We start from the raw sequence: 19,765 nt of genomic DNA, 5'->3' as shown, positions 1-19,765 counted from the left end.
AAAAAATCAAAACCTTACAAACCAAACACAAAACAAAAACCAAACGAAACTCATCGTCGTCGTCGTCGTCGTCCGAATCACGACCAATACGCGACGTCGACGCCACCCAACCACAAACCGACCGCTACTGCCATCACCGCCCTCGCCGCCGCCGCCGTCATCAGTGCGCATGAATCCGATTCTGTCCTTTGAACTGCTCTTTTTCGCTGTATTTGGTCAAACCACCACCGATCAAACACAAATTGATAAAATGACACCGAATACCACGCGAACGCAGCCATATTGGACCGAGTACTTGTTCAAAATTGTCTTTGGCATTTACATGTTGGTATCAGTGGTTGTCCTTATCAATCTGCTCATTGCTATGATGTCTGATACGTACCAGAGAATTCAGGTATCATAAGAGAGAAAAAATAACAAAGAAACATAACCTCAATACCTCGCACGACTGAAAATCCCCCAACCCCCAGAACAACTCGCACCTATGTTTCTTTACCCTCGACAAAGCCAAGTTTGTAGTTTATTCTGGTAAGGGCGCACACCCATCTTTCGGGCTTCTACCCCTTTCCGAAATCACACACACCATGCTCTCTTTATCTCTCTGTCTGTCCTTTTCAAGCTCTTTCCGAAGAGGGATCAATGACCAGTTTGAACGATTCGACCGCCCTTCGATGAGGGTCCTGCTGGGTCCGCCGGAAGATCGTCCGGTCCCATCGGGACCCTAGGATCTGTTCCGACTCGTCAGTGGCCTGGTGGGTGTGCGTTAAGTGACCAAGTAAATTGCTCCTTTCCGTTCCTGATTTCACTCACTCGTTTCGTTCTCCTCACCGTCACACTCTTGATTTCTTCATTTCCTTTCTGAACTGAAGTTCCGATGCTTAGTCGCCTGAAAGCTTTAGCGTTTTGCTTGTTTGTTCTCGTTTTTTTTTCTTCTTTCTCTTTCTCGTTTGTTGTTTCTGTGTGTTCGAACGCACCCGCATTGGGTTGAAACCCTAGGCCCAATCAGACATCGAGTGGAAGTACGGCTTGTCGAAGCTGATCCGGAACATGCATCGAACTTCGACGGCACCGTCGCCGATGAATCTGGTTACGACGTGGTTCGTTTGGATCTTTGAAAAAGTGCGGGTAAGTTGATGCTTGAATGAGGTGGCAAGGTAAGAGGGGATTGGGAGGTACTTGGTACATTGCAGTGAAGGGTATTTTTTATTCAAGAAGTGAGCTCTTTTGTAAAGTTTAATGGAGTTTAACTTACAGCTATCCCCCAAAGAAGGCGTTACCCAACCGCTTTTTCTCGGCGAGTTTTCAATCGATATGGATTCGATTTTCAGCTAGAGACTAGTTCTGGTGACGAACTGGTTGAAAACTCACCGAGATAAAGCGGTGGGTAGAACTCAGTGGGTAACGCGTTCTTCGGGGGAAAGCTGTATAACAATTGTTATTTAACTGGCAGAACCCCAAGGGTGCAAAGTGCTTAACGATGCTTTGACACAGCACGGCTGTCCTGTTGCCGAGAAGCGTGCTTGTTCACAGCATCGCCTGACGCACTTTGCACCCTCGAGGTTCTGTCAGTTAATAATCAAGCAGTTCGGAATGAAGTCCAGGCCACATTTTTGGTTAATTAGAATGATTTGATTGGATTGAATTAAATTTTCCTTGAGTGTTATAGAAGTATATCTCCATGAAACCACGAAGCAAGGCAGCGCTGGACTTAGGGCTGCTATTCTTAGGGGGCGTATTGTTTGCATTCGTAGTTTGAATTTCAAATGCGTGGCCTGGCCGGGCCCCCTCCCCGAAATTCAGCCCTGCTGCAGGGCTAACTAATTCAAAATTGAAATACCTACACCCAAGTAGTAACTTTGAAAAACCACGCAGAAATAATCACGTTATTTTGAGAAACCGGTATTGTGAACATAGGAATCTGAATGTGGTAACAGCAACGTTAACCCTTTGTCTGTACCATGGGGTTAATTTGACCCCAGGCCATTTTGATAGGCTGTAACTATTTTATGTGTCGATGGATTTTTCTAATTCTTTCACGACTAGGCGCGTCCACCGGAGCTCTGTAATACTTGATAAAATTTACGTCAAAAAACTTGAAAAAATATTTATTGGAAAACAATTATTGAAATACTTACGTTGTCTGTACCTTGGGGTCAATTTGACCCCAAATTCAAATTGCCGTATCTTAACGAAATTTCAATGGATTTCTTAAATTTAAAATGTTTTGCAAAGGTAATTTAGTGGACTTCCTGTTATTACTATCAGACTTTTTTAGAGGTGGATATATCGGGGGAGGGGTCATTGCAAAAATATACCCATGAAATGGTATATTTTGATGTTAGAAATGTTTGTATCACGAGATCCCAACCATATAGGAGGTTGCTTCTTTCTGTGAAGATGTTCAAAAATACAAGGTCTTCAAAACTATGGATAGTGCATGACAAAATTCACTCACTAGATGGCGCTAAAATGAAAATGATCCAGTTACGCCATCGTAAATAAACATTATATAACGTTATCTACAGATCCTGCACATACAGATGGGTCCATTCTTCAGCAAAGTTGTCCAGATGAACAAGACCTATCTTCAAGAAAAGAGTTTAGTTCAGAATTCACTCACTAGACACCGCTAGAGTGACACTCATTTTGCATTGATTGCCTTAACAAATGGACTAGATAGAAGGCTTCCGTCTTAGGTAAAGATATTCTGATGCACTAGACCTATCTTCAGGACTAGAGTTTAGTTGAGAATTCACTCACCAGGCAGCGCTAGCGTGAAATCAATTATGAATTGTTTGCCTTAACTTAACACACGGACTAGATAGAAAGTTTCCGTCTTCGGAAAAGTTATTCAGATGGAAAAGATCTCTCCTAAGGTAAAATTTTTAGTTCAAAATGCACTCACCAGGCAGCGTTAGTGTGACATTAATTTTAAATTGTTTGCCCTAACTTAACCTTTAGACAAGATAGAATGTTGCCGTCTTCGGCAAAGTTGTTCATATGGGCAAGACCTATCCTATGGTAAAGAATTCAGATCAAATTTATCTCATCAGGCGACGCTAGTGTGGCATTATATTTTCATGTTTGCCCTAACTTAACATATGGATTAGATAGAAGGTTCCCGTCTTCGGCAAAGTTTTTTTTTTAATATAGTCACTTTAACGCTCTTGGGTCATTCGTGAATTGTGCGGGGGTAAGATTTGAACTCGTGACTTTGGCGTGAGAGGTATGGATGCTGACCTCTACGCTGGGATCACCCCTTCGAAGTTGTTCAGAATTCCTATCTTCAGAATTAGAGTTTAGTTCAGAAAACACTTACCAAATTGCACCAGTGTGATATTAATTTTAAACTTTTGTCATTACCTAACACATGGAATAAATAGAAGGTTAAGGTTAAGCTTAATGAGTGTTACACTAGTGCTGCCTGGTGAGTTAATTATGAACTATACTCTTTTCCTGAAGATAGGTCTTGTTCATCTGGATTGCTGAAGACTTGAACCATCCATATGTGCAGGATCTGTAGATAACGTTATATAATGTGTATTTACGATGGCGCAACTTGATCGTTTTCGTTTTAGTGCCACCTAGGGAGTGAATTCTGTCATACACTATCCATAGTTTTGAAGACCTTGTATTTTTGAACATCTTCACAGAAAGAAGCAACATCCTATTTGGTTGAGATCTTGTGATATAAACAGCTCTAACATAAAAATATGCCACTTCATGGGAATACTTTTAGAATGACCCCTCCCTATAGTAAATCCGCCCCCTGAATAAATTTTGATAATTTAAACAGAAAGTCCACTAAATTTACCTTACATAACATTTGAAATTTCGATAGTCTGTTGAACCTTCGCTGAGATATGACAATTTGAATTTGGGGTCAAACTGACCTCAAGGTACAGACAACGTAAGTTTTTTTTTTGGCACAGACGAAGGGTTAATAACAAATTTTAAATTAATCTTGTGGTTTCAAAAAATGTATCAAATACAGTACATAAATCCCGGAATTTACCGGGATCATGAAAATCCCGAATCCCGGGATGATTATTCCAAAATTATCGAGATTTTCCAAAACAATACAATGTATAATTGAAACAACAGATGGAATAGAGCAAACAGAAAAAAAAATACAAATAGGGGAAAGGGCTCTAATGTTGGCCTATGGATCCAAGATTGGGCCCATCGCTAAAAATCTGCTATGTATCAAATGTATCTAGATGAACGCGTCATTGGGACGGTACTTATGGATATTTTTGGTCACTATTAAAAATTAAGTTGATTGCTGAATTTATGTATGGGCCGAAATTAGGAGCATTTAGGCTGACATTACATCCATTTCCCCTACTTGAGCGATTTATCAAACTATTATGGTTGAGGCAAGGAAGCACACACTGAGTTAGAAGAGTAGTCAGTTGTATTTTGATTAAAAAAATCGTCGAAGCTGAAAACTGAAAGGCTCGTAAATAAAGCTGAATAATAATAATAATAATAATAATAATAATAATAATAAGAATAATAATAATAATAATAATAATAATAATAATAATAATAATAATAATAATAATAATAATAATAATAATAATAATAATAATAATAATAATAATAAAAATAATAATAATAATAATAATAATAATAATAATAACAATAATAATAATTCTTCGAAGCTTAACTTTTTCCTGCCTAGAGTGTTTAGGTATATTAACACTCCGAATACGATGCCTCCGAAAAACGTGTAACGGCAAGTTTGCAATGGCACAACTTAGCCATTTCTTAATGAATTTAAAAAATTGTGGTACCTTTAGAATTCCTAGGATTTCTAAATGATTTTGATTGCAAAAAACTTGAAAATAGAGTCGTCTACTTTTTTAAAAAGCGAAAAGAGTTGTTACACTTTTTTTTAAGGTGTGTTTGTAGGGTTTTGCAAGTGGCGCAAGATCTGTAATTTAGATTAATGAGCACAAATGTTCACAATTAGCCAGAATACAGTGATGGTTCCTATATATGGATCTTGGATACAACCGAACGGTCCTCGAAAAATCCGGAACATCCGTAAAAATGGTCAATCCATGATCCTGATCCTAGAGCGCTGCGGTTTTTTTGAAAACATTAGGAACTGTGATATAAACAAATTTTTGGTGTCGTGACATAAACATGTACCTGGATGGCCATGGGACCGTCCTCCGGAAGATCCGGAACATCCGTAAAAGTGGACAATTCATGAAACTGATCCTAGAGCTCCGTGTTTTTTTAACATTAGGACCTGTGATATAAGAATGAATTTGGGTCATGGACCCAAATGGCCATGAGACCGTCCTCCGCAAGATCCGGAACATCCGTAAAAGTGGTAAATCCACTCTCCTGATCCTAGAGCTCCGCGTTTTTTTAAACATTAGGAACTGTGATGATAGAAAGAATTTGGGCTTGTGACATAAACATGAACCTGGATGTCCATGGGACCGTCCTCCAAAAGATCCGGATCATCCGTGAAAGTGGAAAATTCACGAAACTGATCCTAGAGCTCCGTGGTTTTCTTGAAAACGTTAGGAGCTGTTATATTAGAACGATTTTGAGATCGTGACATAAACATGGACCCAGATGGCCATCGGAACGTCCTCCGGAAGATCCGAAAAATCCGTAAAAGTGGTCAATGTATGGAACTGATCCTAGAGCTGCACGGTTTTTTTTTTCGAAAATACTTGGAACTGTCATATATAAATTAATTTGCAGTCGTGACATAAACATGTACCCAGAAGCCCATGGGACCGTCCTCCGCAAGATCTAGAACATCTTTAAAAATGGTCAATCCTCGAAACTGATCCTAGAGTTCTACGGTTTTTTCGAAAGCATGTGAAACTGCGATATAAGAAATATCTGGTAAGTCCAGAACATCCGTAAAAGAGGTTAATCAATGAAACTGATCCTAGAGCTCCACAGTTTTTTTTTTACAAAAACGTTAGGAACTGTGATATAATAATGAATTTGTGATCGTGACTTAAACATGATAGATATAGCCATGGGACCGTCGTCCGGAAGATCAACAACATCCGTAAAATGGTCACTCCATAAAATTTAGAGGTGGAAGCAGTACTATGACGAGCACCTCAAGGTGAAGCAGCAGAAAACGAAGGTGGCACGGCAACAGACCTTGGAGCACGTGCAGAAGACGACAGGCTACTGGCCCCTGATCTTCAAGAAGTTGAGGAGAGGAGATCGGTCGACTGAAGAACAACAAAACTACTGGTGTAGATCAACTACCAAGTGAGCTATTAAAATACGGTGGTGAAGCACTGGCTAGAGCGCTGCACTGGGTAATTGCCAAGATTTGGGAGGAGGGGATATTACCGGAGGAGTGAAGCAAGATGTTGTATGCCCAATCTACAAAAAGGGCGACAAGATGGATTGCTGCAACTACCACGCGATCACACTGCTGAGCGCCGCCTACAAGGTACTCTCCCAAATTATACGCCGCCGCCTGTCACAATTTGCAAGAGATTTTTTGGGCAATACCAGCAGGGATTCATGGGTTCATATTCGCGATTCGGCAGGTTCTGCAGAAATGCCACAAATACAACTTGCTTACACATCATGTGTTCATCGATTTCAAATCCGCATACGACACAATCGATCGTGATCAGCTATGGCAGATTATGCACGAGTACGGATTTCCAGATAAACTGACGCGATTGGTCAAGGCAACGATGGATCGAGTGATGTGCGTTGTTCGAGTATCGGGGACACTATCGAGTCCCTTTGAATCTCGAAGGGGGTTACGGCAAGGTGATGGACTTTCCTGTCTGCTATTCAACATTGCGTTAGAATGTGTGATCAGAAAAGCAGGTATAAACACAAGTGGCACTATTTTCAGGAAGTCCATCCAGCTTCTTGGCTTCGCCGATGACATCGACATCATGGCACGGAACTTTGAGGCGGAAACGTACATCAGAATGAAGGCTGAAGCTAGGTGGATTGGACTTGCCATCAACGCATTAAACACAAAATACGTGAAAGGAAGAGGTTCTAGGGAAGACAATGTTAGCCTCCCACCCCGAGTTCAGATTGACGGTGACGAAATCGAGGTGGTCGATGAGTTCGTGTATTTGGGCTCACTGGTGACCGTCGAAAATGATACCAGCAGAGAATTTCAAAGACGCATTATGGCAGGGAATCGTGTCTACTTTGGACTCCGGAGGACGCTCCGGTCGAATAAAATTCGCCACGAAGTTGACTATCTAAAAGACGCTGATTAGACCGGTGGTCGTCTACAGCCACGAGACCGTGACTATGCTCGTGGAGGACAAACGCGCCCTTGGATGACGGAACGTGGAGGAAGCGAATGAACCACCAGCTGTTGGGAGAAGCATCCATCGTCCACATTGCAAAAATTGGGCGACTACGGTAGGCTGGGCATGTCGTAAGAATGTCGCACGATGACGCAGTGAAAATGGTTCTCGAAAGCGCCCCAACAGGAACAAGAAGAAGAGGCGCGCAGCGAGCAAGTTGGATCGACCAAGTAGAAGGTGACCTGCGGACCAGGCTTGCAATTGCTCATTACAGCTAAAATGCTATTTTTCGTTATTATGAAACAACGGGTTACTATAATGATAATTTTTATTTGTAAGATGCAAGAAGAGGTGGTAAAGATTGTATATGACATATAAAATTTGTCATTTTTGCTTTCAGAAGGTCACAACTAGCGATTTTATGATCGCTGATTGCTCGCTCATCGCGTTGCTCATCGTTACACCTAATCGCCAGTTGTGACCTTCTGAAAGCAAAATTGACAAATTTTATATGTCATATACAATCTTTACCACCTCTTCTTGCATCTTACAAATAAAATTTATCATTATGGTATCCCATTGTTTCATAATAACGAAAAATAGAATTTTAGCTGTAATCAGCAATTGCAAGCCTGCTGTGGACCTTTCGCAGACTACGAGGCTGGCGAAGTCTGGCCATGGATCGAGTAGAGTGGATACGACTTCTTCAGACAGCAGAGCACAACAAGGCCTTAGCCCGATTGCAAGCCATAAAATTGATCCAAGAACGAAAAACCGTGGAACTGTGATATTAGAATGAATTTGGAGTCTTAACATAAACATGGAACCGAATGACCATGGGACAGTCCTCCGAAAGATCCGTAAAAATGGTCCATCCATGATACTGTTTCTAGAGCTCCGTAGTTTTGTAGAAAACACTTCTAACTGTGATATATGAAAAATTTAGGGTCGAGACATCAACATGAACCTGGATGGCCATTGGAACGTCCTCCAGAAGATCCTGATCATCCGTAAAAGTGGATCATCGATGAAACTGTGAAAAAACCGTGGTTTTTTTTTCGAAAACTCTTGGAACTGCGATTTAAGATAGAATTTAGGGTCGTGACATAAACATGGATCCGGCTGGCCATGAGACTGTCCTCCAAAAGATCCGGAACATCCGTAAATTTATCATACTGTGAAACTGATCTTAGAGCTCTGCAGTTCTTTTTTAAAGACTGTGATATAAGAAACCTCTGGATCACTTTTACGAATGTTCCGTATCTTCCGGAGGACGGTCATATGGTCCGTGTTTTTTTATCTTTATTAAGGAGACTTTCAGCCCTGGGCTGGTTCGTCTCCGGTACGTGTTTATGTCATGACCCCGAATTCTTTCTTGTATCGCAGTTCCACATGCTTTCGAAAAAACCGTAGAACTCTAGGATCAGTTTCAAGGATTGACCATTTTTAAGTTAAGGATCGTTCGTTACGTTTTAGGTTTTTAAAAAGCTAAAACTTCAATTAACACACTTTATTCACTTAGAAACTAAACCGAGTACACTAACTGTTCGATGATGAAAGAGAGCGAACCACTTGCTCACTACCTATTTATGCACTTAAAGTGCTTACTAGGCTGTTCTACCCTACCGGCTTCCTATTGGCGCAATCCATGGCGTGATGCACCTGGATTGCGCGCCAACTGCTGCTATTGGCTAATCCAACTAACAGGATTTTCCTAACTACTCCCCGTCGACTGGAAAGCCGTCCTTGGCTTTCACGATCCTCTGCTGCTATGTCCTGGGTCTTTGGGGGTCCTCTTCTACTGTGGAATTAACCTCGGTCGCCTGGGGGGTGGAGTAGAGCTGCGTTCCTTTTCCTGTTCCGCCTGTACGTTCGCCTCCTCTGGTGGGTTGCTTCTATTTCTGCCGCATGCTGATGCCAATTTCCTTATAGCCCAAACGAATATAGCTCCGAAAATAATTGGTGTGGTTATTGAGAATGATCCAATCGATAGCCACTTCAACGTTCCCAAGTTGCCTTGTAAACTTGATGTTGTCAGGTTGAGCTTTTTTATATGCTCCCGGTGATCGACGTAGTACATCTGTAAGTATTCTAAAGGAATACGATCTATTGTCTTTGATGAATTTACCTTCAATCCAATAGTTGGAATAAATGACCTGGCTGGTATGCTGGTGTCCCAGTTTGAAAACTCCTCTCCATTTAGTTTTATAGAGCAGTTTGCAAATTGTATGAGGAACGATCCAAAGAGTTGCTTACGATGAGCCAAACAGTTTGATGACATTGTCAAATTTGCATTGCTTACAACGATATTAAATTCATTAACCTTCTTTATAATATCGTTTCCGTATACCCTTTCCATAGGGCACGTTGCTGAATTTCCATTTAACAGTTGCTGGGCACATTCTTCTAGTGCTTCCAGTTGTGGGTTATTGCAGATGTAGAAATTTCGTATCTTTGGACACTGTGTTTTGACGTACCATGATTTTGGTCCTGTTAGAACATAATTTGAATGAAGGTATATTCGTGAACCATTATTAACTATTGGTTGGATGTAATTTAGTTCATAGTTGACATCTTTAGTTCGCGGAATTTTCAAGGCGTAAACTATGGAATTTCTGTTGTGCATGACGTATGCGCTGGCTATATCCAGAACGTTGTCGAGCGGGTCCATCTGGAGGCCATTGTCGGTTATGAATTGTTGTGCTGCTTGAAGTTCTTCGTTGGTTATGAGTCGGCTGTTTGGGATGCTGAATCTAGCTAAGGTGATTGCTTCTTCAATAATTTCTAACTGATTAATCAATTCGTCTATGTTGAATAACAAGTTTACTGAATCGAATCCATCTATTATTTCCTTTGCTATTAAATTTTGATCAGATACTAATATTGATATGCTTTTTGTTAAGTTTGCTATCCTATCTTCGAATTCCTGGTTTATTTGGATTTGTTTATCATTTTGATCAATTAACAGATTAGTAGTGGTATTTATAATTTTTAAATCGTCTGCATCTGGGCTTCCAGAAATGTATTTCCACGCTGTTTCTAAGCTGTTCCATCTTTTTTGTCTTTTAACGTCCAAGTGTTTAAGTTTCTTGTAAGTATTACCCAATTTTTCTTGTTTTGCTTTAATTAAGGGTCCAAGTATTTTGTTATCGGTTACTTTTTCTGTGACTGCTATGCCTATATAGTCTATAACTTTTTCTATCTCTTGCATATCAACTTTATGTAAAATTCTGACGTAACTACTACTAATCCTAGCTTGTCCTAACGGTATTACTGCTACTGGGTTGTGGTTTAGTTCGTGTATGTGTACGTCTGTCATTCCTCCTGTTATAAGTAAGCATAGTCTGGAAGGAAAGTTGAGTGAGGGAGTCTTGTTATTCTGTCGGTCTTTTTATGTTTTTCTTGTGTATTTTTATATTAGATGGGTCTGTAACGGTTTTTCTGTCTTGTGCCCGGATTTCAATCATTCTGTAGCGGTCGTGGTAAGGCGATGGTTTCGCCTTTGTTTTGATTAATATTTCCTTACATGTACCAATGTTTTCGTAGCTCTTATTACCTAATTTCAATTTAGCGTTGTGTCTATTGGCCTCGTAAGAAATGTTGTCTTTGGCCGTCATAATTACTTGTTGTTTCGTCATGTTAATGTCATTTATGTCCAATGACGTAGAGGTGCCAAATATAATTTGTCTTTGGGTAAGGCCCGTAGTCGAATGTTTTGTGTCGTTATAAAGAGCGGTCACCAGAGGAAGACCCTGGTAGAGTGTCAATTCGTCAATTTTGTTTCGATTTGCCATATATGCCTTTCGATGATGCCATTACTGTTGCTACTACTAGCATAGTGAACGGCAACACCCTGCGTTTCTAAGAAAGTTTTAAAATTCGCTTCGAAATGAAGTTGCTTGATCGCAAGTGATCAATTTTGGTAAACCGAAAGTTTTGAAGTATTTGATCAATGTTTCAATCAATTAATCTGAGGTTTCGTTGCAGATTTTGTAAATTTGAGCGAATTTGGAAAATGAGTCGACGAGTGTGAGAAACTTTTCCTTTTCTTTAACATATACATCTATAAAGATGTTTTCTAATGGTCTCTCATATAGTCGTCGAGTCATCTCGATTTTGAAAGGTTTACGCTCATACTTTGAAAATCTGCAGTCTTCACAGGATTTCACAAAGCTTTTAATTTTAGATATCATTCCGGGAAAGAACACTGACTTCTGTACCTCTTCATATGTGAGTCTCCAACCTCTGTGATTGAAGTTGTGGCTTTTCTTAATAAAATCAATTTGTTCTTGCTCAGGGATGATATCGGGGAATTTTAAGTTACAAAAGTGGACTTTCATGCCAGAAAGGAAATGATCCTTAAGAAGTTTCTTGCAGGATAGGATAATTTGGACAGGGGCAAATATTCCATTACTTCTGCCCGGAACAAGGCATTCTCTTAGGATTTTTAGAAGATCCTTCTGGGTACATTCGGTTTGATGGAATACATGACGCGTGTAACCTGGAAAAATAGAAACATTAATATGGGGGCATTTGGATTTGTCATCAGTAACTCTAAGGATCAGTTGCAATTTAAATTGGTTAATAATTTCGGGGTCATATGCTGGGTGATTCTCATAGTATTCGTTTTCAAGGACTAGTTGATTATTCAATTCGGCTCGAGGGATTCTTGAGAGTCCGTCGGCCACAACGTTTTGTTTGCCTCGTTTGTAAATTAATTTGAAGTCAAACTGTTCCAAATACAGTCTCTGTCTCGTTACTCGTCCTGTCGCGTCTGTCAGTTTGATTTCTTTAGTCAGTGGCTCATGATCGGTATAAATAGTAAATTCCCTACCATACAGGTATGGGCGGAATTTTTTTGCTGCGAAGTAAATGGCTAACAACTCTTTTGCTGTAGCAGAGTATTTTTCTTCTGCATTGGTCAATGCTCTCGAGAGGTATGCAATTGGCTTTTCGCTTCCGTTCACCAATTGCGTCAAGACTGCACCGATCGCGTAATTTGAAGCATCGGTCGTTAAAATAAAGGGTTCCTCGAAATTGGGGTAACTCAGCAGAAGATCAGAAGTCATAATGTTTTTTAACTGCACAAAAGCTTTCTCAAATTCTGGGGTAATAACAATAGATTTGTTTTTACCACGGAGCATGGTGGTCAGTGGTTTTGCAATTTTTGCAAACCCAGAAATAAACCTCCTATAATAAGAAATTGTACCGAGGAAAGACTTTAATTCTTTTGGTGTCTTCGGTAGAGGCCAATTCTTTACTGCCTCAACCTTTTTCGGGTTAGGTTTAACCCCCTCTGTCGTTACGACGTGCCTCAAGAATTCGGATTTATCACTTTGAACTTTTAAATTTGCATCTTTTAAAGTTTGTGAGACTTTTTGAATGTCTTGAAGATGTTCCTCCAAAGAACATGAAAATATTATGATGTCGTCCATATAGACGAAACATCTAATATAAAGATGCTTGCGGAGCACAGAATCCATTAATCGTTGGAAAGTCGCGGACGCGTTTTTAAGCCCGAACGGCATGCGAACGAATTCGAACTTACCTCCATCAATGTTGAAGGCTGTCTTAGGAATGTCCTTTGGATCGATTTCGATTTGGTGAAAACCACTAGCGAGATCTAGGACCGTAAAGTACTGTGCTTTGCCCAATCTATCCAGAATTTCACTTATTTCAGGGATTGAGTATCGATCTGCAGGAGTCTTCTCGTTGAGTTTCCTATAGTCGATGACAATTATGTACTTTTGTTTTCCAGAATTGTCCATTTTCTTCGGAACCACCGATATGGATGATGTCCACGGGGAAGAAGATTCTCTTACTATTCCCGTTTCCAAAAGTTTCTGTATTTGATCCGATACTACACTTCTCAAATGGTATGGATACTTGTAAGTTCTCTGATGGATAGGATATTCATCATGACATAGGAATCCAACTAACAGGATGTTCTAGATCTTGCGGAGGACGGTCCCATGGTCTTCTAGGTACATGTTTATGTCACGACCGCAAATTAATTTATATATGACAATTCCAAGTTATTTCGAAAAAAAAAAGTGGAGCTCTAGGGTCAGTTTCATACAATGACCACTTTTACGGAATTTTCGGATCTTGCGGAGGACGGTCCGATGGCCATCTGGGTCCATGTTTATGTCACGATCCCAATTTCATTCTAGTATCGCAGTTCCTAACGTTTTCAAGAAAACCACGGAGCTCTAGGATCAGTTTAGTGAATTTTCCACTTTCACGGATGTTCCAGATCTTTCAGAGGACGGTACCATACCCATCAAGGTCCATGTTCCGGATCTTCCGGAGGATGGTCCTATGGACATCCAGGTTCATGTTTATGTCACAATCCCAAATTCTTTCTATCATCACAGTTCCTAATGTTTAAAAAAACGCGGAGCTCTAGGATCAGTTTCATCGATGGTCCACTTTTACGGATGTTCCGGATCTTCCGGAGGACGGTCCCATGGCCATCCAGGTACATGTTTATGTCACGACCCCAAATATTTGTTTATATCACAGTTCCTAATGTTTTCAAAAAACCGCAGCGCTCTAGGATCAGGATCATGGATTACGGATGTTCCGGATTTTTCGAGGACCGTTCCGTTGTCTGCAGGATCCATATATAGGAACCATGACTATATTCTGGCTAATTGTGAACATTTGTGCTCATTAATCTAAATTACAGATCGTGCGCCACTTGCAAAACCCTACAAACACACCTTTCTAAAAAAAAGTGTAACAACCAAGGTTGCAAAGACTCATTTCATCTAAAATAATGTTTTTCGGAATAATAAAACCAAAAGATGGTATGATGGCATGTTTTACTTGTAACTTACAAGAAGAGGTTACAAAGTATGCGTTGGAAACATAAAACCTGTAAATTTTGCTTTCTATGAGTCACAATCAGCTGTTTGCTGATCGCTGAGTGAGTGAGTGAGTGAGTGAGTGAGTTTGTGAAAAATCGCTGATTGTGACTTTCATGAAGTGAAATAAACAGGTTAAGTATGTCAAACACATTCTTTGCAACCTCTTCTTGTATCCTACCAATTCAAAATTTGATCATGGCATCTAAAAACATTGTTTTAGCTGAAATGAGTCTTTGCAACCTTGGTAACAACTCTTTTCGCTTTTTAAAAAAGTAGACGACTCTATTTTCAAGTTTTTTCCAATCAAAATCATCTAGAAACCCTAGGAATTCTAAAGGTACCACAATTTTTGAAATTCATTAGGAAATGGCTGAGTTGTGCCATTGCAAACTTGCCGTTACACGTTTTTCGGAGGCTTCGTAGTCGGCGTAAAGTTTTTTACCCACCGTATTCGGAGTGTTAAGACAACCATATGTCAGATGAATCATTGGGACAATAAATAAAATAAAATAAATAAATAAATAAATAAATAAATAAATAAATAAATAAATAAATAAATAAATAAATAAATTAAATAAAAATGATATTAGAATAAATTGGTGGAAATTAAAAAAAGCATATATTTAGTCCATAATATTGGGTAGGTTAAGGTAATTAAAGGGTGATACGGTCAAAATTTGGTCAAGGGAAAACGCGTGTAAATCGGTGAAATCGTTTATTTAAAAAATCAAATTAAATTTCTTTTTCAAGTTCAATTAGTATAAAATTCAGGAAAAATATTCAGTTAGGCTTCCGCTTTTCCAAATCCGAATTGCCGGGCCTTACGCTTGACCCCTGACATCAGATTTTGTACAGCCACCTTGTCCACCTTCTTCGCCGCAGAAAGCCAGTTTGCCTTGAACTGCTGCTCGCCCTTAGCAGTTTTTTTTTTGGTCTTCTTTAGGTTCCGCTTGACAATAGCCCAGTATTTCTCAATTGGGCGGAGCTCTGGCGTGTTGGGAGGGTTCTTGTCCTTGGGAACCACCTGCACGTTGTTGGCGGCGTGCCACTCCATGGCCTTTTTACCGTAATGGCAAGATGCCAAATCCGGCCAAAACAGTACGGAACAACCGTGTTTCTTCAGGAAAGGCAGCAGACGTTTATTCAAACACTCTTTCACGTAAATTTCTTGGTTGACAGTCCCGGAAGCTATGAAAATGCTGCTTTTCAAGCCACAGGTACAGATGGCTTGCCAAACCAGATATTTCTTTGCGAACTTTGACAGTTTCATGTGCTTGAAAACATCTGCTACCTTTCCCCTTCCTTTTGCCGTATAAAACTTCTGTCCCGGAAGCTGCTTGTAGTCGGCTTTGACCTAGGTTTCGTCGTCCATTACCACGCAGTCAAACTTCGTCAGCATCGTCGTGTACAGCCTCCGGGATCGCGCTTTGGCCGTCGTATTTTGTTTATCATCGCGATTTGGAGTCACTACCTTCTTGTAAGTCGATAATCCGGCTCGTTTTTTGGCTCGATGCACGGTTGTAGACGATACACCCAGCTTATTTGCGACATCTCGGAGAGAGAGGTTAGGGTTTCGCTTGAAAGTACCGGCAACTCTCTTTGTCGTCTCAGCGGCTTCCGGTTTTCGATTTCCCCCCGATCCAGACTTCCTGGCTGTCGACAAACGTTCCCCAAACACTTTAATTACATTTGTAACGGTTGATTTGGCAACTTTTAGCGATTTTGCCAACTTTGCGTGCGAGTAGCTCGGATTTTCGCGATGCGCGAGCAAAATTTTGATACGCTGCTCTTCTTGCTTGGACGGCATTTTGACAACTGAAGAGTGAATTCCAAAATCAAAATAGGAGCAACATTCTACACACACACACCTTCAAAATGAGGGGTGTTCAGGTTTTTTAAATGCAAAATTGAAAGAAATACGTCAAGTTGATATTGACCAAATTTTGACCGTATCACCCTTTATAAATAAATTAGCAACATTTAAAAACAACAACTCAATTGATTTTTGCGATCAGACATTTTGACTTCCCCCGGTGTAGTGACTGCAGCATCTGTTGAAACCAAACAACCACAATCTTTCGATTCCCATACTGTTCAATTGTTCCAAGTTTGAGACAACAGTTTGAGATCTTCACCTCAGCACCGGTTATGGGAATCGAAAGCAAAGCGTCATCAAATTTCTAAGCTTACAGTAATACATCATACTAACAAATTGAACCTCTTCTCTCACCATTCCCATCATGATCAAAATCCAACTCACCTCGACCCCCTTCGCCCGCCAAAGGCCAAACTGATCAAGAAGAAACGCCCGTCGCTGGTGCAGATGATGAACCTCCACCGGGGCCAGCAAAGCCCCCGCTCGAAAGCCGGTGCCAAATGGTTGTCGAAAGTGAAGAAAGGTCAGGTGGCTCCTAAAGGTGTGCACGTGTTTGATAGCATGCAGCTGGCCGTAGTTGTACCTCTTGCCTTTCTACCTTCGGCTAACCCGGAGAATCTATTTTTTGTTTTGTTTTGATTTTTGAGAAGTATTTTTCATGAAGTTTTTTTGATTATTTTTTTTTTCTTCTTCGAAAATTTGTTTAAATTTTCCACTTTTTCTATCTGAGTTTATAAGTGAGGATTTCCTGCAGAGTAGAAAGTATGCTCTTATAATTAGATCTGGTAACGTTGCGTCTTGCTGATTTGAATTAAAGAAAAAACATCTAATTAATGCTTTTGAACTAGATTTAGGTAGATTTGAATCGTATGTATATTTGGTTTCTTCTATTTTCAGTGTATTGAATAATTTAACTTTCGTATTCTTCTAGCATTCTTAAAAACAGTAACTAGTAACTAGTCTCTAGCTAGGCTTAGCATTTGGTTGATTGATTTGATTATCCTTTTTCGTTGCACACAAAATTGAGACGTGCCTTTTATCCTACACAGCAAAAAATTAATTTTGAAATCTGATGCACTTCAATCGTGTCGAAAATATGGTGTAGGACAAAATTATCATTAATACAATGCATGAACTGACATAACGCTGCTTTACTGCATTTGTTTATTTTTGAGGCCATACAAATTACATGAGATTTTCGACATGATTGAAGTGCATCCTCTTGGATGTAATATTAAAATTTATTTTTTGCTGTGTACTTAAAGCCAGCTTCCCGCAAATGAAGCTGAAAAAAAGCCACTTTTAATTTTGTGTGTTGATGAATCCTTGAATGATGTCACCAAACAAGATCGATTGGAAAGGTTTCAAAATTTGGAAAGTTTACTGCACGGCTGTAAACTTTCTAGAGATGAAAATCGGTTACGTCATTCTTGGATCCACCAATTTCCAAAGTGACCATCTACTAACATTCCCCCCATTCTATTCTCATCCTCTCACTCGTCGTCGTCGTCGGTCTTCCGTCGTGTCCTACATTGATCCAACAACCCAACAACCGACCACAGACTCCACCGCTCTGTCCGCCATGCATCTGTCTCCCCTCGGCTCGCAAGTCAGTTTCACCACTGCCAATACGACCCGAATCGAGAACGTTGCCGATTGGGCAGAAATCTCCAAAAAGTACCGAGAGCTGGTGGGCATCGATTCCGAGGATGGTGGCTCCGTGAAGGACTCGGAGGGTGACAACCGTTCGATGGTCAACGAGGGCAACAACCAGCAGATGGGCAACAACGTGAATGCCAATCAGGTTTAACGGTGGCGGGGTAGGAGGAACGGACAGCAGCCACCTACCAGCATCTGGACGACTGCTAGAGAGAGACTTAGACGCAGCAACAAAATGATAGGTTTTTGTATTCAATCATCGACGAAGCACTCGTTTTGCGGGGCTTTGTGCGTTCAAATACTAGAATTCTGGTGATAGGTCATTTGTAAATATCAGTCCGTTTCGCTTGTACATAGTTGCATATAAGAGGAAGTTCGAGGTTAATCGATGAGAAAGTGCTTCAGGTTCGTTCTTTTGGAAAAGTTTCTAAATTTTTGAGCTACATAGTTTTAACGTCCGTCATTTATGAATTCAAATGATGCGGAATAGGTTAGGTAAAGGTCTTTCTTGTATATAAAGTTGGTTCCATTGAGGGCAGCGCTAGGAAAATTTGTAAAATTTGCTGTAAAAAAATGTACATTTTGAAGAGCAAGATGAGAAAAATATATTTTATAATTAATTCGATGAAATGGGACTTTTTTTTCTCGATATCACAAATGATTATTTCAGTGTCTACCAGGGGGTAAGTCACTCTGCCACCTTGTGCTAACACCCACAAAAACACACTTCGACACACTTCAAACACCCACTAACACGCGTCCGTCGCATGAAAAGCTGATGTTTTCATGAATTCTGGCACCACTGCCATTAATTTTTACGTTTGTTGATCAATTGGCGTTGACGGCGACTCTATAGCTCTTTACTCCTATGAGAAAATCCATAAGCAAACGTCAGACTGTACGTGAAACATGGCGGACTTTGTACTATCCTTTTACTCCACCGAAAGTCCCCATAAGAAACTGTCTAAATTTGCTGGGAGAGCAAATTTTTCGACGGTGCCGTCAACGCCAATTTAGTTGTTTGTTTTCTTCCAAGGCCCAATCGCTTCAAATAGAACAGTGAATTATTCTCTGCCACCAGTTGTTGCTGCTGTTGCGGTGGCATTCCAAATTTGTCGAATTTTCTACCGGGGGACAGGTATCAGAATTTCATTTCATCTTCAGCGCGTTTGGCTTCGCTTTCCCTGAGTTGCTCTTTACGGACGTACGGCTGTTTATTTGAACGGTTTAGAGATAGGAGCATTGTCAGGACATATTTTGGGAATCTAGCAGGTAAGCGTTAGATCTCATAAGTTAGGATTATTGTGGTTATAGCTAATGGAATATATTATATTTTAGATGGTTTACAACATTGTGCAGATGAACTCGTTCCTAGAAAGCTACCTAATCAACTTGAAACGAATTCTTATCTCCACAAAAAATGTAAAATAAATCGACTTAGTGAAACAAGCTGGACGAGAAAGCAGCGGAACACCAACGTGAAGATGCCAAGGATGGTGACCATCTGGAACAAATTCGGAGGATATTAAACGAGTAATTCCAGTAAAGAATAAAATGTTTCATAATTTAGTTGTGATGAGAACTTTTAATGGTTAACTGTTAATGAAAAAAATCTTACAGTTACTCCCAGTCGAGCTCCCAGCTTTATTAGGCTTCCATATTAAATTTAAAAAGGTTAGAAAAGTCAACAATGTTTTGTCGGTAGGTACGGCTAAATCTTCATCTTGGTTGACCCACGAAACGCTATAAATTGTATGCTTCGTTGAAATGCCTGGCGGTGGTGGTGCAACGGAAGCCGATCCCAGTGGTACGGATATCGGATCGTCGCCTTCGATCTTGATATTCACCGATTCCACATTGATCGAGCCATTCTAATTCATCAAAACGGATTGTACAGCTTCTCAACTGTTCGCAGGGTTGGTCCCGAATTGTCAATTTTCACATTCAAATTGAATCTGAAACAAGCATTAAAAATATAGTCCTATATGAATAACGCTTGAGTGGCATAAAGTTTACCTTATTACATCACGATTGATTCCATATTCGTTGAAGATTTCATCGATGCTCATCAGCAA

At 40.2% G+C, this 19,765-nt stretch overlaps 1 protein-coding gene across 5 annotated transcripts in view; it reads left to right on the top strand.

Annotated features, from left to right (window-relative positions):
- nompC (no mechanoreceptor potential C) overlaps nucleotides 1-18,224 on the top strand; it is a 227,632-nt gene extending 209,408 nt beyond the window's left edge. For 2 of the 5 annotated variants that reach the window (XM_065229543.1, XM_065229542.1), the window contains 4 exons: nucleotides 165-394; nucleotides 997-1,125; nucleotides 16,440-16,572; nucleotides 17,594-18,224. In XM_065229543.1, the coding sequence (XP_065085615.1) occupies nucleotides 165-394; nucleotides 997-1,125; nucleotides 16,440-16,572; nucleotides 17,594-17,841 (740 nt within the window). In that variant the 3' untranslated portion in view covers nucleotides 17,842-18,224. The remainder of the gene's footprint in view (nucleotides 1-164; nucleotides 395-996; nucleotides 1,126-16,439; nucleotides 16,573-17,593) is intronic. The other 3 variants (XM_065229544.1, XM_065229545.1, XM_065229546.1) reach the window with 3 other exon arrangements.
- The last annotated feature ends 1,541 nt before the right edge of the window (nucleotides 18,225-19,765 follow it).

This window comes from Ochlerotatus camptorhynchus, unplaced genomic scaffold (genome assembly GCF_037179485.1).
Source record: "Ochlerotatus camptorhynchus isolate MF236.1 unplaced genomic scaffold, CSIRO-AGI_Acam_v1.1 ptg000316l, whole genome shotgun sequence".
Taxonomy (NCBI): Eukaryota; Metazoa; Arthropoda; class Insecta; order Diptera; family Culicidae; genus Ochlerotatus; species Ochlerotatus camptorhynchus.
Note: the sequence above shows the minus strand (reverse complement) of the source record. Positions and strands in the feature narration are given on the sequence as shown.